The sequence below is a fragment of the Hippocampus zosterae genome, chromosome 2 (genome assembly GCF_025434085.1).
Source record: "Hippocampus zosterae strain Florida chromosome 2, ASM2543408v3, whole genome shotgun sequence".
NCBI classification, from domain to species: domain Eukaryota; kingdom Metazoa; phylum Chordata; class Actinopteri; order Syngnathiformes; family Syngnathidae; genus Hippocampus; species Hippocampus zosterae.
In genome coordinates, this window is record NC_067452.1 from 17,606,847 (window position 1) to 17,629,858 (window position 23,012).

A 23,012-nucleotide genomic window follows, 5' to 3' on the forward strand; every position below is an offset into this window, starting at 1 on the left:
CAAGTCATTAAATCCTAAAGGGCAGCTGTTAGACAATTAATTGCCTCATACAACATGAAAGCGCTATATAAATCAGCATGTATTGTATTGTATAGAACAGTCCTCCTTCCTTATATGTCTTCTCCCTCCTGCATAAGACTGTCGCGGAAGTGAATTTGTTATAGACTACTATGTTTCTCTTGAGTATATACACGATTACTGAGTATATTACACAGATGTACAGAAAGAGAAAACGCTCTGCCAATAAAGCATCTCGGGTACAGAAATAGAACATTAAGATGAGGAAGAAGCAAATGCAGTTGACAATCATTTGTCGGATGAAGCGACGCCCAATAAACATTTTAGTCTGAATGGAAACCGCTAACTGTCGGCTTGATGAGACGGCACAAGGGACAAACTGCATTCGGGACATTTCATTTACCCCAGTACATTTTGTCGATAAGATTCACGGTTGCAGAAATAGGTGAGGTCCAGAGTGCCGTCGTGCAAATATGACCAAACTGCAAAGTGAAAACGGGTCAAAAAGAAGCTACTGTATTCTATTGGCACTGGCAGAATTAACTTCAGAATCATTTTGATCTTAAGTGGAGGCATTTGTTGTCTGACATGTATACGCAGATTGTCATGTAAGACACCCAACACAAAGAGAACACAAGAGCATATTCAAGTAAAAATATACAATATATTTGTCATATAAACTTATACAGAATATTTCGGACATTTTAGTTCAGACACTATACATAAGGGTCAGAATCAAGTCACTGTTCGATCCTTCATTATTTTTGAGAAAAGGGTCCCCCAGTTACAATTGACTCTATGTACATCTTGACAAACGTAGCAACCAAAAGAGCCCTTTAATGCACTTGACATGATAGAGATGCCTACAAAAATCCCTGAAAAAGAGCTCTCGGTGAGGTAAGAACACGTTTGTCCAACTTTCATTCTCACTAGCTCGGAGGCCCGGGGGGGCAGAGATGGTTAATCGTGTGCCATCGCGTTTCCCTTCAGCGACATTGTGCCACAGAGGGAGGCGCTCCGGACACAATACGCTCAAGGATACAAAAGAAGGCGCAAAGTTGTCCGTTATTTTTTGAGGGTAAGTAATCCTGTTACACTTTTGTGAAAAGATGACAAAACCTTGGTCCAGTTCCGCAAGCTTAATTTCACGATTTCATGATATAAACAAGATCTGCGGCACAAGGTGGAACACAGTCATGCAAATTCAGTCGTTTGTGAGAAACGGAATGAAGAGCAGTGTTACATGCTTCCAAAGGTGCTTGTGGAGTATGCAGCCACTTACAGTTACATTCCTGTTGTTAAAAAGTGTGAGTGAGAACATTCAGACTTAAAAGAGGACCCACTGCGGCGCTTTATTTCAACCGCACAACGGCTGAACGGTCAACAGACTGAAAAAAAAAGGGACAGAAATTCAAGGCCGGATGACTGGAGTAGCTTATTTTCCCTCAGTTGCAAAACATTCTGATTGACAAAGACTATTAAGACAATTGAAGCAGCAGTCATTACTAATTAAAAGAAAGCTGGTTTAAAAAAAAAAAAATCTAATGAAACAAAAACAAGGAAGTCAAAAAGCAATCTCACCAGATATATTTGGACACGTTATGGCTAATATGGCAGTACATGATAGATGGTCATGTACTGATGAACACATTTCTCCTCGTGTTAGGTAAAAAGGCATCCGACAGCGTCTGACTCAAATATGGCTTGGGCTTGTTCTCTGCCAAAGTTGCAGAGACGTCAGGAAGCCGACAAGGTAAAACCACCACCACCATCGACGTTCAAGACGAGTCCAGTGTGTCCAGCTGAAAGACGTTGTGATTGGTGGGCGTGGTGAAGAAGAGCTGCTCCTCGCCGGTGGCGCGGTTGTCGCAGGGACTGCGCAGGCCCAGCGTCCGCTCAAAGTCCAACAGCTGGCCCATGAAGTTAAAATTGGGGGAAATGTTGGACTTCTTTCTCTTAACAAAGTCGTAGGCGTCGTTGAGCGGCAGGTTGAGTCTCTGCATCAAGTAAGCCACGGTGACGGTAACCGAGCGGCTGATGCCAGCCAGACAGTGCACCAGAACGCCACACTGCTTGGACCGAGCTTCGTCTGCGAGAGGAAAACAAAGCCGGCGTGTCAGCAAATTTCGCACAATCTTGAGACTCTTTGTGAATATTTTCATTCATCAACGTGACTCAAGTAGACATAAACAATCAGCTTGCTGGCACAATGACACCATTATAAGATTCGACGGAGGACAAAAAGGGCTTGAGACTGATTCTAGGAATTCATTTACTAAAAAAAAAAGACACGCACCAAATATCCGGCAGATTCCCGACTAGCATGTGACCCTGCAATCAGAGGCAGCACAGAGTGCAAGTGCCACTTCCTTCCTGGTTCTAGCACTGAACCTCTCAAGAAACCGACAAACAAGCTCTGCTTTTGAGAGTACCAAAGCAAGTACCAAAGCGTCACTCAAATTGGAAGCAGCTAACACAGATGACGTGCGCCTTCTCAGTAACAATATGTCCTTGTTTGAACTGTTTAACAACAATTGGCAGTCTTTGTATTTGATTACAGCAAAAACAACCACTTATAGAGTAATATAAAAACACCACCCTAGAAGCAATTATCATTAAAAAAATTATTGTATTGCTGGCATTGTGCCAAAACCTATGTCACAATTTGGTAAACTTCATACCTCCTCCACACACACACACACACACACACACACACACACGCACACACACACACACACACACACACACACACACACAATTTTACACTCTTGGTCACTAACCAGGTGTGGGTGTTATTTTTTCCGCAAATGATTGCCCACTCTTAAGTACTGAAAATGGCTCTTTGACAATGCCATGTTAATTACATCCCGTTTTTGGGGTCCCCTGAAAAGTCAGCATTTTGGAGATACAACAGTTAAGCCCACCGTCAGCGCGATGAAACTTATTGCACGTCTATGTGAGATGCATACTGCGTGAGCCATTATCGTGCTGAAGATCGTTTTTCAATGTATTGTGCAGCTCAAGTATACTCTGGATTCCACTCAGGAAAAAAAACAAATCAAACCAATGAACTGTGCAAGGATAAACAACAGTGTGGGAATTTCACAGCTGATAAAGAGTGAGGTCACTGAGATAGATCCAGTTGACGCACATGTAACACCACAAAAGCTCATGTCACTGTGAGAATAAACAAAAGCAAAATAGAACATTTTGGTGGAAGGGGTGAAAGTGCATATGCACACTCACCTATAAATGATATGGCCTCTGGGAAGAACTGGGATAGATTTTGACTCCAGTGATCTGAAATAGGGATCTGTTTATACCTGAAACGGCCCTCGTGTTCAAACATGTTGGGCAGATTGGGTGTGACGTTCAGGATGTACTTAATGTTGTGTTGTCCCAGCACATCAATGTTGGTCGAGTCTTTGGCACAGCCCAGGTAAAGGTAAGGCAGGATCTGAACTGGGAAGGCTGGCTGATTGCTGGGAAGGGGGCTCTCCTCTGGCTCAGTGGCGCTGCTGGGTTCTCGGTCAGATTCCCCATCTGAACAGTCAGAGCTGATCCGCAAATTTCCAAAACCCAGAAAGGAGAGCGGAGGAGAGGAGCTCGGACAGGAGCTGTCGAGGAGCGTCTCACAGTGTTCTGGGTACTCTGTGTGGAATTTTACAAAGCCACCTGGAGAGTAACCAAAACAAATCATATTGAAAAAAAAACCCAGCTTCCTCGTTTAGAGAATCAACAACATGATGTCATTTCAGTGAAGAACGTGCGGCACTGCAGTGAAGTGGTATACTACACAAGTCGATCCGGTTCCACGAACAGACCATTCATGAAACGCATGCTTGCTGCAGCAAGCAAAACACAACGTAGCCATTTTGGAATTTTAATTGATAATTTCAATGACATACTAAGAACTTTCAAACCTGGAAAACAAGCACACGCTAAACTATCGGGGCATTACGAGGGGACCAATACAACCACAACGACTGTATATACAGTGTTAATAAAAACAGGAATCGCCTTTTTCAAAAGTTTAAACGTGCAGCAACGCTTTCGACGTGTCTTCAAGCTCAACAAGAACCAAAACAAATCAGCCTTCGCGTTAATGACGCAAAAACTACGACTACGACTAGCTTGACGTGAGTGACATAAAGCGTGTTTGCATTTTCAAGTAAACACGACTTAACTCTGCACGGCACGGTTCAGCACACACAGCTCGAGTTCACGACACGTTAGCTATAGCTCCAAGTAACTTTTTTGGACACATACCCTCCAGGTAGTGCGCTTTACAGCCGTCCTCGTGGAGTTTTTGGAGAAGCAAACCCAAAACGGACGACGGGGGGCCGCTGTCCGACCAACCGACGGTGCTCTCATCGTACAGAACCACCGTGTCCGTTCGACATCTTCGCGTGAAACTCTCTTTGTCCTCGTGGTTGGGAATGATGGTCCGAATGGGGATGTTGCCCTTCTTGAACCTGCGGAGCATCAGGGCCGGGATGGCCACGCTGATAGCGCCCTCAATGTGAGACGACTCGTACAGCTCGTGTGCGCGGCAGTCGAGCAGGAGGACCGAAGAGGCGCCCGAGTCCAACTCCACTTGCAGCCATTCCACGCTCTTGCTCGCCGTCACATCAGACATATCGCGCTTGGTGTCGAGCTCGGGTGGCTTTCCTTTTACATGCTCCGAGTTCTCCGCGGCGACGCGCTACATTTTACCCGCAAACAGGGAGCCCCGCGGCCGCGATGAGCGTTCGGCTTGGCGCATGAGCTGAGCGGAGAGCTTTCCCCTTTTTTTCCGCTTCGCCCTTCCCATCAAGCGGAGAGAATGCGCCTTCCACAAATGCGAATCCGCTTTCACGCGCGCACGGTATTCCACCTTGAAACGTGATTTCTTTCAAAGCGAAAAAAAGTGTTGGTCAACTTCCGCCCGCCCTGCATCGTACTACAATTGGGGTTTCTCATTCCGATGCATGACAGCAGAGCGAGCAACTCCGGAGGGAGGAGTTTGCTCCCGATGACTGGAAAGTCGTAGCGGGCGGAAGTTAGGTAACAAACGATCATTTCTTAATCACCTCAAAAGAACTTTCTTTTATTTTTTTTCTTTTATTTTCACCCGTGTCCATTGTTGAATTGTCTCTGCTAATTGCCATCCAAACATATGTACAGTATATATCCAGTCAAACATGCAGCGGTACTACTTAGGGCCATGCACATTGTACCTGTCTAAAATATTACAAATAATAATAAATTATACTCTAGTCTAGGGGCGGCCCGGTAGTCCAGTGGTTAGCACGTCGCCTTCACAGTGCAGAGATACCGGGTTCGATTCCAGCTCTGGCCCCTCTGTGTGGAGTTTGCATGTTCTCCCCGGGCCTGCGTGGGTTTTCTCCGGGTGCTCCAGTTTCCTCCCACATTCCAAAAATATGCATGGCAGGCTGATTGAACACTCTAAATTGTCCCGAGGTGTAAGCGTGGATGGTTGTTCGTCTCTGTGTGCCCTGCGATTGGCTGGCAACCGATTCAGGGTGACCCCCGCCTACTGCCTGGAGACAGCTGGGATAGGCTCCAGCACCCCCCGCGACCCTAGTGAGGATCAAGCGGTTAGGAAGACGAACGAATGAATACTCTAGTCTATTCTCTCGAATCTGGACCGAAAGAGAAAACTTACAGCGTCGCTGGGAGACTGGTTGCACTCCCAGCTTTGCGGCAGTACAAATGTAAATAGTACTTAAAGGCCCGTTTTGTTTACATTATTTCTTTAGTCATTGTTTTAGTTGTTTCATTATTGTCTTTTATTCAGTTTGCAAAGCTTGGTTTTGATCTGACACAGTGATCGTGCATGACATGCTGACTAATGGGCGGCCCAGTAGTCCGGTGGTTAGGCCGTCAACTTCACAGTGCAGAGGTCCCGGGTTCAATTCCATCTCCGGCCTCCCTGTGTGGAGTTTGCATGTTGTCCCCGGGCCTGCGTGGGTCTTCTCCGGGTACTGAGGTTTCCTCCCACTTTCCAAAAACATGCATGGCAGGCTGATTAGACACTCTAAATCAGGGGTGCTCAACCAGTCCACCGCAGGCTGATCCCAAGTCGACCCGTGAGGTGTGTTGAAAAAACAAAGTCTTTTTTTAATGACATGACAGAAAGTCAGTGTCACCAAACTCAGCAACTTTGACTCTATATTTAGTGAGTATTCAGATCCTCTCGAGCGACTCTTTTTTCAAAAAAGTGACAAGATACCGACGCTCGTTCCTACCGACTCCTGTCAGGCTGCTGAATAAAAATTACAACAACAACAATAATAATAATAATAATAATAATAATAATAATAATTAAATGATGTAAAAAAGAATTGTAAATAGCACTGCGATTTATCCATTTTGTATTTATATTGCACTTAATTGAACGGTGTTTGTTTTTTCTTTCTTCTTTCTACCCACATTCTTGCTGCTGGAGGCTGTAAATTTACCCAGTGTGGGACAAATAAAGTATATCTATCTTATCTTATAACAATCTAGCGACTTTTTCTCGTGTTATTGGAGACTTTTGGAGTATGTGTGGTGAAAGCACGTTGTTCTCAATGAGCAGCGCTGGGAGCTGTTGTGGCCCCTCCCACAAATGAAGCCCCTGCTGGCTGTTCGCGTCAGGTTTACAATCTGGGCTGGAAGTAAATGTAAAACTTTTCTTTGTCTGAAATACATTTAAAAAACAAAAACAAATAAAATTTACAAAAGAAAAAAAAAGATCGGGAAAAAAACACTCCCCAAGTAAATCACACGCACTGATGACATCATTGAGCGACGTTTAGGACACCCAATAGCTACTTTCCTTACCGATGAGTTGGAAACGCTGCTGGAAATTGACCGCTGTTAACAGTAGCGAGCAGCTAGCGATTATAGCGGTTCTTTGACTGGTTCAATGCGGCTCCCGGGCTTTCACACGACAAGCATTGAAAATGCCTCGGTGGTGGCAATGCCATTCAAACAACGGCGCTAAATACAAAGGACGCACTGCGTCAGCCTATTAGGGATGTGAATCTCAGCACTGAAGACGATTCGATACACATCACGATCCACTGCCAGCGATGCGATACTTAAACGATACATGGAATTTTCTGGCGATACGATGCGATACGTTTCACCGTCGTCGCGATGCGATACGATTCGATACACATTATGTTCAAATCAATGCGATCCGATAAGATACAATGCAATTTGTTGCGATATTGTGCAATTAAACATGATGCAAATAAGCAAAGAAAAAAAGCTTTTAAAAAGATGGAATTCAGTATGGTATTACAAAAAGGATACCACTTTATTCCTTATAAAGAGTAGAACTTGTAAAACAACTTATTTAAGCCCTTTCACAATTGGGTTTTGTGCAAAGAAAATGTAAACAATTTGGCACCTGAGACTCACAGCTGTTGCTATAGTGTTGTCACGTTCCGTGCCTGCCTGCAGGGGGCGGGCTTTCTCCCCGCCGACTGCACACCTGTTGTTCATTCGGGATGATTATGCTTCCTTTATTAGGAGACTCCGGCAGTTTACTCACTGCCGGAGAATTCCTTACCGTGCCATTGTTCTCTCGCGCTATTTCATCGTTCGATATTACTCGCTGCCTTTTTGCCTTACTGCCACTACTATTGTTATTCGCGTTGCATCCAAATTGTTATTGCTCTAAGTTTACTGATCTCTGTACTTCCTCGCTCTTTGTTTTTCCGCGAGCGTTTTCGGTTGTTTCCCTTATTTCCTGGTCCTTATTTGACCAGCGTTTTTTTGTTACCGTTTTCCCTGTCGGGCTCTTTCTGTTCGTTATTAAAACCTTTTGTGTTTCATACAAGATCTTTTCGTGTCTGCTTTTCCCTGGGATCTACCTCGTTATTTTTGTTGTGCACGAGGCGATTTTTCATCGCCTCGGGCGCAACGTGACAGAATTCTCCGGCCACCATGGATCCCGCAGACATCGAAATAATTTTGTCCGCTCTTTCCCGACAAGAGCAACAGAGGAGTCAGCAGGGCCAAGCCATTAAGGAACTCCGCGGCGCGGTCTCCATGCTGGCTCATCGGTACGATGATTTAGAACCTCGGTTGGTCCGGGTGGAGGAGCGGAGACCATCTCCCCCCGGGGTTCGTTCTATCATTCCTGAAGCGCCCTCCTCATATCCCATTATGACGAGGGAGCCATCGCTTCCACACCCCCCTCGCTACGGGGGTGAGCACGGGCAGTGTGGACACTTCCTCCACCAGTGCTCTCTCATATTTGACCAACAGCCGTCTGCCTACGCTAATGATGCCGCCAAGGTGGCTTATGTCATGAGTCTGTTAACAGGTCCGGCGGCGTCGTGGGCGATTGCGACCAGTGACGCTAAGCCGAATCTCCGTACTTCGTTCCCCGACTTCGTGGCAGCGTTCCGCCGGGTGTTCCACCATCCCGTACGGGGCAAAGAGGCAGAGGGCCGGTTACTCGCCCTCCACCAGGGAGAGCGATCGGTAGCAGACTACTCCATCGAGTTCCGGATCCTGGCCGCCCAGAGTGGATACGGTGATCGGGCGTTGTGTGGTCTGTTTCGCCGCGGACTAAACCCTCAACTCAAAGACGAGCTGGCGACCCGCGACCACAGCACGGACCTGGAGGAGTTAATCGACCTCTCCCTCCTCATGGACAATCGCCTGAGGGAGCGAAGCCGGGAGCGTGGAGGTGATCGGTTCCAGTTCCGGCGTACACCCACGGAGGAACAGATGCAGCTGGGAGGCAAGGACGTTGGTGCGGAGGAAAGAAGGCGTCGTTTCAGCGATCGAGCGACGACTGACAGCGTTCAACCATCTCCTCACGCCGCAACCAGCCATCCGCGGTCGTCACCCCCTGTCCACCACGAGTACTGTGAGTCACGACCTCGCGCGCCACCCTTCGAGTCTAGGCGAGTCGACTCGCGGCCGGGACACCCCAACAGACTTGAGCTCGAGGGGGAGATATTTGGTGGGTCCCGGTCGTGGCGGTTTCGGGCTCTGGTAGACTCTGGGGCAGATGACTGTTTAATGGACACCAATCTCGCATCCGAGCTGGGTTGTTCCGTGGAAAAATTGATCGATAGGAAGCGGGTTTGTGATCTTGATGGGCGCCTCCTGGCGGTAGTTACGCATAGAACGGAGCCGTTGAAACTTCAACTGTCCGGCAACCATGTCGAGCATCGCCGTTTTTACTTGATGCGGTCCCGCAACGCCCCGATCATTCTCGGATTACCCTGGCTTAAAACACACAACCCCGTGATTTCCTGGGCGCGCCCAGCAATAGATAGCTGGAGCCAGTATTGTTACCAGCACTGTCTACAATCGGCCGTCGGGAAGCACGAACGTGTCACACCCCCCGAGGAGATCTGCCTTGACGGAGTGCCGGGTTGCTATCGGGATCTTAAGGAAGTGTTCAGCGAGGATCGTGCCCGCTCTTTGCCCCCACACCGCCCCTACGATTGCGCTATAGACCTGCAGGCGGGCGCTCCGTTGCCGACCTCGCGGCTGTATCAGGTGTCCCAACCCGAGCGCGAGGCGTTGACGGAGTACATCAACAGCTCGCTCGCTGCAGGTCTCATTAGACCATCGCGTTCACCGTTAGGGGCGGGTTTTTTCTTCGTAGGGAAGAAAGACAAGACCCTGCGACCCTGCGTAGACTATCGTGGATTAAACGAGATTACAATTAAGAATAGATACCCGCTACCCTTGTTGGACTCCGCCTTCGCCCCATTACAGTCGGCCACCATTTTCTCGAAATTAGACTTACGCAGCGCTTACCACTTGGTTCGCGTCCGGGAGGGTGACGAGTGGAAAACTGCTTTTAAGACCCCTCTGGGTCATTTTGAATACTTGGTTATGCCTATAGGGCTGACCAACGCTCCTGCCGTTTTCCAGAACCTAATCAACGACGTTTTAAGGGACATGATTAACATTTTTTGTTTCGTTTATCTTGACGATATTTTAATTTTTTCCCGGTCATTACACGAGCACCAGCAACACGTTAGGCTGGTGCTACAACGTCTACTGGAGAACCGGCTCTTCGTCAAGGCAGAAAAGTGTGAATTCCATGTCCCCGTCATCTCCTTCCTGGGGTTCATTATCGAACAGGGCAGGTTAAGGGCGGACCCCATTAAGACGCGTGCAGTCACTAACTGGCCGGTTCCTACCAATCGCAAGGACCTGCAGCGCTTTTTGGGGTTCGCCAACTTCTACCGACGCTTCATCCGCGGTTACAGTCAGAAGGCGCTCCCCTTAACCCGCCTTACGTCCATTAAAATCCCATTTAAGTGGGATCCGACCGCGGATGCGGCGTTCGCGAACCTGAAGGCGGCGTTTACCAGTCCCCCCGTACTACAACATCCTGATCCTGATCTCCCCTTTATCGTGGAGGTGGACGCCTCGGATTCGGGGGTGGGGACTGTGCTGTCCCAGCGCTCTCCGGTCGACCAGAAGCTGCACCCCTGCGCCTTCTTCTCCCGTCGACTCAGTGCCGCCGAGTCCAATTACGACGTGGGCAACCGTGAACTGTTGGCAGTTGTGACCGCCTTGCAGGAGTGGCGGCACTGGCTCGAGGGGGCAAAGGAACCTTTTACGGTCTACACAGATCATAAGAACCTCGCTTATCTCCGCTCCGCCAAAAGACTAAACGCCCGTCAGGCCCGGTGGGCCCTCTTCCTCACCAGGTTCGACTTCATCCTCACCTACTCTCCCGGGTCTAAGAACACTAAGCCCGACGCCCTTTCCCGTCTCCACGAACCTGCGGGGAGGGACCGATCCCCGGAGACCATCCTCCCGACCCAGTGCATCGTGGGGGCCGTCCAGTGGGAGATTGAGCAGCGGATCCAGGCAGCCCTGGAGGGGGTTCAGGTGCCGGCGGGGTGCCCAGCGGGGAGGCTGTTCGTACCTCCTTCCCACCGATCTGAGGTTCTGCAGTGGGGACATGGGTCCAAGGTGGCGTGTGATCCCGGGGTGAACCGGACTGTGCAACTCGTCGCCCAGCGTTTCTGGTGGCCGGAGCTCCGCAGCGACGTGACGGAGTTCATCAAGGCCACCCGCAGTCCAATGGACAGGCTGAGCGCGCCAATCAGGATCTGGGGGCGGCCCTCCGCTGTGTGTGCCTCCACCGTCCCGCATCCTGGGTCGACCACTTACCCTGGGTGGAATATGCCCACAACACCCTCGTCTCTTCCGCCACGGGCAGATCACCATTCATGACGGCTTACGGGTACCAGCCACCGTTGTTTCCATCCCAGGAGGGGCAGGTGGAGGTCCCTTCCATACAGCACCACCTTAAGCGGGCCCATCACGTGTGGAAGGAGGCCCGGGCTGCGTTGTCCCGCACTGCGACCCGGAACCGGCAGATCGCAGATCGTCGTCGGCGCCCGGCGCCCTCATATGTGGTGGGGCAGAAGGTGTGGCTGGCAACGAGGGATCTTCGCCTGGCCGGCACGTCTGCAAAACTGGGACCCCGATTCACTGGACCATTCGAGGTCGAGGCCGTCATCAGTCCAGCTGCAGTCAGGCTCCGGCTGCCACCCACCATGAAGGTTCACCCCGTCTTCCACGTCTCCCTACTCAAACCCGTGTCTTCCAGTGACTTGGCTCCTCCTCCCACGCCGCCGCCACCTCCGCGGGTGGTCGAGGGTGGTCCAGTGTACACGGTGCGTGCCATCCTGGACTCTCGGCGCAGGGGCAGGGGCTTCCAGTACCTGGTCGATTGGGAGGGCTACGGGCCGGAGGAGCGGCAATGGGTGCCTCGCTCCTGGATCCTTGATCCGTCCCTTCTGCGCGACTTCCACACCTCACATCCTTCCAAACCGGGGGGTCCGCCGGGAGGCGTCCGTTGAGGGGGGGGTACTGTCACGTTCCGTGCCTGCCTGCAGGGGGCGGGCTTTCTCCCCGCCGACTGCACACCTGTTGTTCACTCGGGATGATTATGCTTCCTTTATTAGGAGACTCCGGCAGTTTACTCACTGCCGGAGAATTCCTTACCGTGCCATTGTTCTCGCGCTATTTCATCGTTCGATATTACTCGCTGCCTTTTTGCCTTACGGCCACTACTATTGTTATTCGCGTTGCATCCAAATTGTTATTGCTCTAAGTTTACTGATCTCTGTACTTCCTCGCTCTTTGTTTTTCCGCGAGCGTTTTCGGTTGTTTCCCTTATTTCCTGGTCCTTATTTGACCAGCGTTTTTTGTTACCGTTTTCCCTGTCGGGCTCTTTCTGTTCGTTATTAAAACCTTTTGTGTTTCATACAAGATCTTTTCGTGTCTGCTTTTCCCTGGGATCTACCTCGTTATTTTTGTTGTGCACGAGGCGATTTTTCATCGCCTCGGGCGCAACGTGACAAGTGTAAACACAAACAGACTCTCACTGAGTGTCTTATATGAAATATTCATATATATATATATATGAATCTATAGCGCAAGATGTCCACCCATCCACTGTAAGTGCAACTCTTTGCGCACTGTTCAGCGACACAGTAATCTCACTTCTCACTTTGTTGTACACATCGGGAATATGTTTGTAAGTGAACACAGACCTGTCTGGTATTTTATACCTGGGTTGCAAAACGTGCACGAGCTGTCTGAAACCCTCGTTGTCCACCACACTAAGGCTGGAGGTCTTTGCATATGAAATAAGCAGTGGCCTTAGTTATAGCCATTGCGCGGTCACAGTGAGTTGCAAGGGGACTCCCAAAATAAGAGGCAATTTTTTTCTGATCCTGACCTGGTTTACCAAGAGTTTCTCCGGTGTCCGACGAGGAACTGGGCGGGGAAGCGGGAGGGAAACTTGTCGGTGATCTGGTGCCATCGGTTTAAGTGGGTCTGCATATTTGTGGTGCTGCCGTTGTATGGCTTCTTAGTGCGACATTCCTTGCAAATTACGGAGGTTTTATCAAGCTTTCCGTCTTTCTTTTCGAAGCCGTAGTATTTCCAAACATAAGATTTGAATGTTGCGGCTGCATTAAATATAGTAGTTTCCTTGCTGCTGCGTGCGCTAACTTCCATAATGTTTCGCTTGTTGTGTACTGGACTGTATGTGACGCACGGCTACCGTCCGTATTCAACACAAAACGCAAAGCAATGATGGTGCATTCATTGCGCCTAGGAAAGGGCAGATATGTGACGTTTAACATGAATAAAACGGCGATTGAATTGGATTTTACAGATACCCATCAATGCATCGTGATGAATCGCGATTTCACCGATACCCATCAATGCATCGTGATGAATCGCGATTTCACCCGTCAATCGCGTCGTACCCAGTGAATGAGCCGATGCACTCGGATCGCGGATGTGCGCATCGATGTATCGATTAATATCGATTATTTTCCACACCCTTACAGCCTATCGTCAATCCCGTTACTTGATTGACACAAGTCAAGTCAACAGTATTTATAGAGCACTTTCGAACAGCCATCGCTGCATACAAAGTGCTGTACATAGAGCAAGTTAACAAAAACAATAAACATTAAAACTAATCGGTAACAAAGACGGTAGAAAGCACCGAACAGTAAAATCAAAAACAAATCTAAGTCATGCTGAGTCGAATGCCAAAGAATACACGTGAGTTTTGAGGAGGGATTTGAAGATTTGAAGATGGGCAGCGATTTCCACCAATGAAGTACCAATAAAGAGCTACTCACCATTTTGCCATTAACAGTACACACCAGGGGTGAGGATATTTTTAATGCTTTCATGGGATTTCTTAGCGGGACAAAACAGTGGCTTTTAGATCTATCTTTGCTCACTGATCTCACTGGCCAGCTCAATGAATTGAATTTATAGCTGCAGGGTAAGTGTAAAGATGTAGTCAACATGATGAGTTCAGTGAGTACATTTAAAAGCAAGCTAAAGCTGATGTCCAACCGTCTGCGTCTTGGTAACCTGTGCAACTTCTCTCACATGCAAGCAGAACGTCAAGGGAAAGGCGTGACACAGTTTGACAGTGCACGTTATGAGGAGCATGTTCAGAGCATCTCGTCAGAGTTTGAGAGGCGTTTTACTGACTTTGCATCCATCGAGCCAATAGTCAGCTATATGTGTTGTCCATTTGGTGCAAATATTGACGGTGGTGACATTGCCGACAAAGTCAAATTACTTTTCGAAAGCCCCACTCTTGAGGATGAGATTCTGAGATTGTAAAATGACTTTGGGATCAAAGTCAGCCCACTGAGGTAGGAAGTGATTTCCTTTTTTCAAACAGAGATCTACCTGTTTCGTCATTGTTTTTTTTCTGTTTGGTTAATATTTGGTTCTATGTAGGAAACCCAAATGGCTTGGCCCTGGGACTTTTAGTGTTTAATGTATGTGTGTGTGTGCGTAGATCTCCGGAGGTTGGCTACTTGAAAAATAGCCCTTGGGACAAAAAAGGTTGAGCCACCCTGCTCTAAATTGTCCCTGGATGTGAATGTAGGTGTAGATGGTTGTTCGCCTCTGTGTGCCCTGTGATTGGCTGGCAACCGATTCAGAGTTTCCCTCGCCTACTGCCCGAAGACAGCTGGGATAGGCTCCAGCATCCCCGCGACCCTAGTAAGGATAAAGCTGTTCGGGAATGAATGAATGAATGTTGACTAATGAATTGCCTGACCTTGTGTGGGGTCTCGTAAGCAAGATATTTGAAAACAAAAATCATTGAAAACACACTGGATGCAATTTCTCCCATTTCTTGCCAGCTATCTGGATCGTTTTTTTAGTCCCGTGTATCGTGAAAAACAAAAAATACAAATATAATAACAATAATAATCAATAATAATAATAATACTTTGTGCGCCCGCTGTAATTATTACGTACGCACGGGCAACTAGTTTTGGGGGGAAAAAACCTACTACTTCGTGCACAAAATGGTAAGAAAATGCGCACAAAATAAGTGTTTGTGCATGAAGTAGTCGCAGCTTCTTGTGGCTCACTTGAAGAACATCGAATTCACCGTTTTTCAAAGTTGAAAGGTCGAAGGAAAGCTACATAATGGACAAGGACAGCGTGATCAACTTTTACTTTACGTTTCGGATGAGTAACGAGGACATCATGAAAAGCTTGGAGCAAGCAAGCAAGCAAGGAGTCATTATCGCTGAGAGACATTTGAATAGGCTGGTGAGAGCCTGACCGGCCGACGTAGGACTTGGACGCCAGATCGATTTTATTGTTCAGCAACTGCAACGCTCTGGAGGGGATCATCGTTACTAGTGGACGTATACAAAATAAAATACTTTTTTTCACAATATCACGATTTAATGTTGGTATAAAATAAAAACATCAGATCCAATAATTTGTGGGGTTTTGAAGGCACTGACTGCATTTAATAAGAACTTTGCCCCCACCAGTGTGGTCGTCTTAAGGCACGTCACGCTGACGTAATTTCCCCATGTCACGACATGATAACTTCCGCTATGACGTCAGTTTTGCCAGCCATCATGCCGGCGCCGTGTACGCGAACGCTCGGCTGTTTTCTCACAAAATATGGAACATACTGGTCAAGTATATATGGAGTCTCAGCACAGGTGAGTCTGTTTTGTAAGGAATATTTACCCCACTTGGGAAAATTAAAGCAGACAAGAACAGAGCGGTGATGCCCTTGAGCTAGCATCTTCTTGCTCCTGACACAGTTGAAGTGTTTGACATCCCCCTGAAGTCCCATCCTATATAATGAGTGTGCCATTTTGCAATGCTGCTCGAATGTTAAGTGAAGTTACCCCCAGTGTTGTGATACTTCCCGCAATGCATATCGAAAGGAGTGTATAACACGACGCCCACTGGAAAAATCAAATGTACAGTATACCATGATGTATTGCGCCGATTCGGAAATCTGATTTTGTCTTAAGTTAATTCTTTAAACGGGGTCACTAATGGTGTAGTGGTACACTCACCTGACTTGTGTGGGGGCAGCGTGGGATCGGGTTCTACTCGGTGACGATGTAGGTGTGAATGGTTGTTCTCTACATGTGCCCTGCGACTGACTGGCGACCAGTTCAGGGTTTGGTCGACCTTGCGCCCAAGTCAGCTGGGATAGGCTCCAGCACCCCACTGTTACCCTATACAGGATAAGAGTTGTTAAAATGGATAGATTGATGGACTTTGTAAAATGATTTAAGGACTTGGGTTTGTTGTGAAATGGTGTTGCTGATTCAGATTTTGAGTAGTGTTTGCGTCAATTAGTTGAACCGTGCAATGTAACATTTCCAATGGGCTCACTTCACAATGCAATGGATGCTCAATTTGGGATTCCTGTCTCATGACCTGATTGGAATGGAGAATCACTTCCACCATTTGTTCTTCTCTTGTGGGGTTGGCTTATGTTCAAGGTCTTCCAGAACGTTCATACATAGCCATCTTAAACAGTTCTGTCTGCTTCAAACTTATCTCTGATGCCAGCAATGAAACATCACGTTGGTTGAGCCAACTGAAATTGTCGTTTAAAATGTCTTTGCACTTCCGTGACATGTTTATACTTGCATTAGAGTCATTTTCTTGCACATGAAACAAAAACAAAATACATGAATAACTTGCAGTTCAAGCGTGAGTACTTTTTTGGGTGGGCACACCCTGTTCACTGAAGTACAGTATAGTCATCTTAATTTGCTTTTTATGTGTTCTTATCAATCATATTAATCAACCTAAATCCTCATTTTGTCTTGAGCAGGGTGCTTCTACGTCTTTTTACCAGTTCAATATTTCTGTTAGAATATTGTGCTTCTACAGCCCCCCACTCACTTTAGTAATTCTGTGAGAAAATTGTAAAACTAAACCTCCGTTTGTTCTTGTTGTCTTTTCCTCCTCTAGGTAGTCAGGAGACGGATATGTACAAGTGCCGTCATGCACAGGAAGAACCTGGCTGCTGCTGGCCCCGAAAAGTTCACGATGGAGTTTATCGAGAAGCAGGTGGAGGAATTCAATATCGGCAAGCGGCACCTGGCCAACATGATGGGAGAGGACCCTGACAATTTCACTCAAGAGGACATAGATGTAAGAATTGAAGCTTTGGGGAATGTTTGAACATCAATTTGAATAGATTTATGGTTTAGATCAGCAGCTCTTCAACCTTTTGCACACAGTTCATGTCCAAGTACAAGGCACAAATGAAGCAGTGTTTGATCGAATTTTGCAAGTTGAAATGTGCATTTTGCGCCTCATTAGAACACATTGCACAACAAAACTGAGACTCAAAAGATTTTCACAGTCGAAAGAAACAGTGTCCAACGTCTTCAGATGTGACGGTGAAAGAATGGCGCTCATTGTCGTCATCTTGTTTGACGCTGACGACTCTTTTCTGGTCTGAAACCCCGATGCCACGTGGTGCGCCTCAATTGTTCAGCTTGCGCTCTTTTGGGAATTGCTGCAATATTGTGGAGGGGACACAGGTGTGACTTCATCTGTTTTTGCCTTTTACCACTTTTTATCTAGTAACCTCTCACTTTTGGCGACCTTTCTTTGCGTCTCGGCACACTTGTGCCCCCGTGAGCTATTCTTTCTCCTCCCCCGTTGACAAGCTGAAATCTCAACAATCCGCCCGCACACCACCTGTTCGCTCATCCACCTAGCCAAAAAGCAGAAAAGAGCATCTGGTGGCCGATCAGTGTGTGCGCATGCACACTTGCTGAACTTGAGGTGAATTGTTGGACATACTGTCCGAGTTCTGCTTGCTGTCTACGCTGCCCCACAAGCTCATCTTTCCTTGAACCAGTTGGTAGCTTGTAGTTTAGCCTCCCCTACTCTCAACACCATCTGTTACCACGACCTCTGTTATTCTCAGCTGTCCTCATTGTCATTACCTGTCTTTTATATTTTCTTCTAAAGAGGAGCATCGCCTACCTCTTCCCCTCTGGCTTATTTGAGAAGAAGGCACGACCCCTCATGAAGGTAAAGATAGTGACTGGACATATGTTCTTGCATGAAGGTACATCTTTTTCAAAATCTCCTTTTTGGCACGTTACATTGTCCTTTCTTCATCAGCATCCGGAGGAAATCTTCCCAAAGCAGCGAGGTACATAATGTTGAACGCCTCGTATTCTTTTTATTTATTTATTTATTTATTTATTTGGGTTGTTGTTTGTTTTTTTCCTGGTTGCTCTGTGGAACTAACATTGTCTTTTCTCTTCTGGCAGCTGTCCGATGGGGGATGGACGGACGGCCATTCCACTTCCTGTTTTATACGGGAAAACAGGCTTACTACACCTTGATGCACGTGAGTTTGTCATAAGTCACGTTTATGCCAATCGACTGTATACACGCACCATTTCTGCGTTTGGGGTACGACGGTGTGATAACATCCGGTCACTCTGCTAATGCCTAGCCATAACATTGACGGCATCAAACTCTTCAAAATATACTTACTGTCTCCTGGAATGACACCATGTTACTCTAATTGACGTATTACTTTTGCAATTTTCCCACTAATGCCAGTGCCGGTGAAGTACTGTATCAGATTTAATGAACCGGTCATTGTTTCACTGTACATGCAGGTATGTATGTACAAGTGGGACGGAGACAAAGTACCTCTTACACAAAGCCACATTCACACACATTTAAAGAATGGGGTTAGGTTTCCTTCAGAATGCATCTTTGTAGTTTGAAACAGGCCAAGACTGAAAACACGTAAGGCGCCGGACCTTTGCTTTTCATGTGCTGCCGTGCATATGGTCCATTAGTCCCCTTGAGAAATCCTGAACAGGCTTACCCCCCCCCCCCTTCAATTAAAAAAAAAATTGGTTAGTCAACAAAATGGTGCAGAATTGTGAAATTTGTTAAGTACAAATGAAGACAAAATGGAGTGCTGCATAGTCTTAACTAGTTTGTTGTCTGAAGATGAACATGTCTTCACCTGTGCTATTTGTTACATGGCATTGAAACAATTCTTTTGAGTAGATGTGGAGGTGTAGATGGTGACATAACTGTAGTGTGATATAATCACAGTTCACTCGGTAATTGTGCACTATCTGTGAATATAAGTGGCAAAAAATGGTGTGAATTGCCTTGCACGTCATAATCATTTATAAATTGACAGACAAGACTTTAGGCCTGCTGTGGATAGCGATTTAAAAACTCCCTTAGCCTGAGTGTGTTTACGTCCCTCAATGTTTGTAGGACACACAGAGTAAAATCCTCGACATCGAGAAGCATCAGGATCGTCTGCGAGCCAAAGGACTCTTCTCCCAGGATGTCAAGGGGATGTGGGTGCACAAATTGCGTTTGAGGACTCAGGAGGTGCGTCGTTATGATTCTAATAGCACTGTCTACCTCTCATTAGCGCCCTCAGCACAAGCAGGTGGCTCCTGAAGGAGGAGCTGGAGGAGCTGCTGGTCGAGCCCATTTCTCTTCAAGATGTAAGTGATTCCAAAGAAACACAGCATTTTTAGTTTATTGGCCTATATTCCACAACAACACACACCTTTGAAGTCACTTAATTAACCGTTCACATCGGTCAACACGTTTTCACTCAATTTTTTAAATCGGCGATACAAATAAATGTTCCCACCTTTATTTTCTTGCACTGATTCATAACATCGGGTTTTCATAATAGTAATGGTAATAATATAGCAATAATACAACATGTAATATTTAATAATATTGATAAATTAAGGTTTAGATTCAGTAACAGGTCAATTTTTTTTCTGAAATGCCATAGCTATAAATTTCAACACGTGGTAAAATATAAAGTTTGATTGATTGATATGTGTTGCGCAAGCCTTTTCTCGGTCAAACAAATCATGAAAATACCTTAAAAACCTGATGTGTTGGAAAAAAGTAAATGCGTGTTTTTAACAGCATCAAAGTGTCTTCGAGGGATACAGGCGTCTTTGAATTAAATTGTTGTTGACTGGTGTAATTGATGTTAGGGACTCGAGGCAAAATGTGATGGCAAAGTACACCTCACAGTCTATTGGGGAGAAACCTCGGGACAGGAGCAAAAGTTTTATTTTTACTGTGCACATGGGGCGTTCAAAGACCCAACAGAACATCACAAATGCAGGTGAAAAAACACCATTTAACAATTCAAGCTAAAAGTACCAAAATACCACAAGATGGCACCAAAGTAACACTTTTTTTCTTTGCTTTGTCCTGAGCGCTGAAAGGGTGGTTGTTTTATTTCAACACACAAACTTTTTCTTTTTTTTTTAACCCTGTACATCTGGGTGGACGGGGAAGATTAAAAAAATGGCATCAGAACACAAGAGACCCCAAAGCACCTGTGTGATGCCCGGCTGTTTTTTTATCATTTCAGTACACTCGCTTTCTCCAGCTCATGGAGCGGCTGCTGTCTCTGCCGTACTGCGCCATGGAGGAGCAGTTTGTTCTCAGTTATCGCCAACGACTCGAATCTCAGTCCATGAAGCGGACTGTTCCATCCTTGGAGAAGGATGAAAAGGGCATGGCTTTTATCACCTCCCAAGGTAGATGCAGACTTTTTTTTCACTTCTGCTGCGCTATCATGTGAAAAAATGTGATGGTCTTTGTATTGACTCTCAGGACGAAGAAAGACATCAAATGCCTCCGTGGTTCTGAGAGATGGCGGCTCTGGAAGTGTCAACATTAATGGGCAGAACTACACCCAGTACTTCTCTGTGCTACAAGACAGGTTGGCGAGTGCTTTTTTTTTTCTTAAACAGTTTCTGCTCTCACCGCTCACTGTGTCTTTATCTCCTTGATGTGAATGAATTACACAGTTGAAAGGGTCCGTGTCAGCAGCCTCACATGCTCCACCAAGAATTTAAACATTCTGGGAATGTTTCACGTCATTGTATATGATTGTGTTGACTCCTCCTCACGTTTATCCTCCCTCGGTTTTGTGTGCACAGAGAACAGCTCATGTTCCCGCTCCAGTTTATGGGCATGCTGGGACGCTTTGACGTGGAGAGCACCGTGAGCGGTGGTGGGCGGTCCAGCCAGGCAGGGGCACTGCGACTTGCCATTTCTCGGGCCCTGTGCAGCTTTCTCTCTGAGAGAGATGTGGAGATCATGAGGCAAGGTGGGCATGCCAGCCAGCTTTTGCCACCTCAGAGTGTAGCTGTCAAATGTTGGAGTTCTTTTTTTCCCCTTTATTTGCCAGCTGGTCTTCTGACTCCTGATCCCAGAGTGAGGGAAAGGAAGAAGCCGGGTCAGGAAGGCGCCAGGAAGAAATTCACCTGGAAGAAACGCTGAGGATGATCCCACCAGAGATCATGCAATAATGACCTCTTTACATGTGGTACTCTACAAATGGAACTGAGATTGTCTCCGACTCAGAAAACTTTATCATGGATGCCACATTTGGTACTCAGCCATGAGGTGCTTCTGTCCAGAACAACTGAACAAGTTTTATTATATTCATTCATAAATGAATACATATCCATAACTGCTCATCATTACAAAAAAACATGATTACATCTCTTGTGTCACCAAAAAATGATTCAGCTTGAGCTCCATGGTGAAGCCTGTGTCAACATGAGACTTTCGGTGTGGAATTTACATTTGTATGTCTGGCGGTCTGGTTCTACATGAATATGCTAACTTTATTGCAATAGTCAAATTTGACCACTGATGTGTAACTTACACAGAGCATTACATTTATATAGTTGGGGAAAAAACTATGTGATCCCTCTGGAATTACCTGAATTCCTATACAAATTGGACATGAATAATGATTTGGTCATCTACTTAAAACCAATGTTTTCTTAAAGGCATACCACACAATCAATTTCAAGTTTCTATCGTGTTGGTGATGAAAAATTATGTGAACGTTGTGCTTACCTGTCAACTTTTCGGAGCGCCAACCTGGATAAACTACCAAAAAAATCCTTATAAAGAGCAAAAAATCCTTATAACATAACAAAGCGTTTTATATGTGAAAATAACGGCAGAAAAACACCCATGATATTTTCAATGATATTTATTGTAGATCTCCATAATACAATGTCTGGTTAATGTCTAATCATCATTCTACTTAGTGGCATTGCTGTGTTCAGAGTTGTATTCCTGCGTTACTTTTTTCACCTACTCCAAATGCTGACCCATCGGCTCGAAGTTACAGCATCCATTCATATTTACTTTGGAAATGAAAGCATTCGAGTAGACTAGCACCATTCGGGGCGGGGGGCAAAACCCGGAAATTTTCAGAATCCGTATGATTTGTGCGATACGGCCATATACGTAAGATTCACCACAAAATCCGTATGAACTATGGCTAAACCGTATGAGTTGACAGGTATGGTTGTGCAGCTCATGGGGTTAATTGAGCCGGTGTTAAAATAGTGCTTGTGACGATGTGATGTAACCACAAGATGGCGACAAACGCACAACAATCCAATGTGTTGAATTTTTATCAGTCACAAACAAGAGTGAAGTTATGCTGTAATTAGGAATTAAATTAGATTTCTTGAAACGAACATGACAGATTTATAAAAAAATAACAAAATAACTCGTATTGAAATATAAACCGCGGCAGTTAATCTTCAGAGACGGCAGGGTGGAGTTTAAAGTGGGCGGAGAAACATCTTAAATTAACTACAAGTATCTGCTCACGGTTGTCTAGTCTAGTGATGGGAATTCCGGCTCCTTTTAGAGAGCCGGCTCTTTTGGATCGGCTCCCTAAAAAGAGCCGGCTCTTTCGGCTCCCAAATGGCTCCTCAGTTTTTTTTGTTGCTTAAATTAATTTAATACCAAAAATAACGTAATATTATGTGTAAAATGAAGTACTAATGCAACAAATAGACATTATATCAAATATTTATTATTTGTATGACTTTATTTATATTCTTCTGAACATACTCAACATGGAGTGCTACAAAAATTAAAAACAAAGTACAAAGACCCATCTCAAAACAAGGTTGTCAAAAAGTTCCAATCTCTGAATGTGTATATTTATAAGCTTTTAACTATTTACAGTAAAATATAAGTAAGCTTTGAACACCACACAACAAATTATAAATTAAAAATTGTAAAACAAAAAGAAAAAAAGCAGCATCCAGGTAAAGGTTTTAGCTTGTCTTTAGCGAAGATTGGCATAAAGAAAAACC

General features: G+C 46.0%; 2 protein-coding genes across 2 annotated transcripts; one reads left to right on the top strand and one right to left on the bottom strand.

The window, feature by feature from the left end:
- Positions 1-662: 662 nt before the first annotated feature.
- LOC127595837 (dual specificity protein phosphatase 7-like) lies at positions 663-5,022 on the bottom strand. Its single transcript, XM_052057745.1, has 3 exons — positions 4,288-5,022; positions 3,265-3,693; positions 663-2,107 (listed from the first exon to the last, which is right to left on the bottom strand). Exons 1-3 carry the CDS (start codon positions 4,655-4,657, stop codon positions 1,797-1,799), a joined length of 1,110 nt encoding a protein of 369 aa, XP_051913705.1. The 5' UTR covers positions 4,658-5,022; the 3' UTR covers positions 663-1,796.
- A 10,383-nt stretch (positions 5,023-15,405) lies between these two features.
- On the top strand, positions 15,406-21,383 carry mrps9 (mitochondrial ribosomal protein S9). The gene is made up of 11 exons (XM_052057729.1): positions 15,406-15,524; positions 16,804-16,986; positions 17,818-17,880; positions 17,974-18,004; positions 18,126-18,205; positions 19,105-19,190; positions 19,268-19,343; positions 20,243-20,411; positions 20,488-20,596; positions 20,817-20,986; positions 21,068-21,383. The coding sequence occupies exons 1-11, from the start codon at positions 15,414-15,416 to the stop codon at positions 21,157-21,159; spliced, it is 1,170 nt and encodes a 389-aa protein (XP_051913689.1). The 5' UTR covers positions 15,406-15,413; the 3' UTR covers positions 21,160-21,383.
- Positions 21,384-23,012: the final 1,629 nt, after the last annotated feature.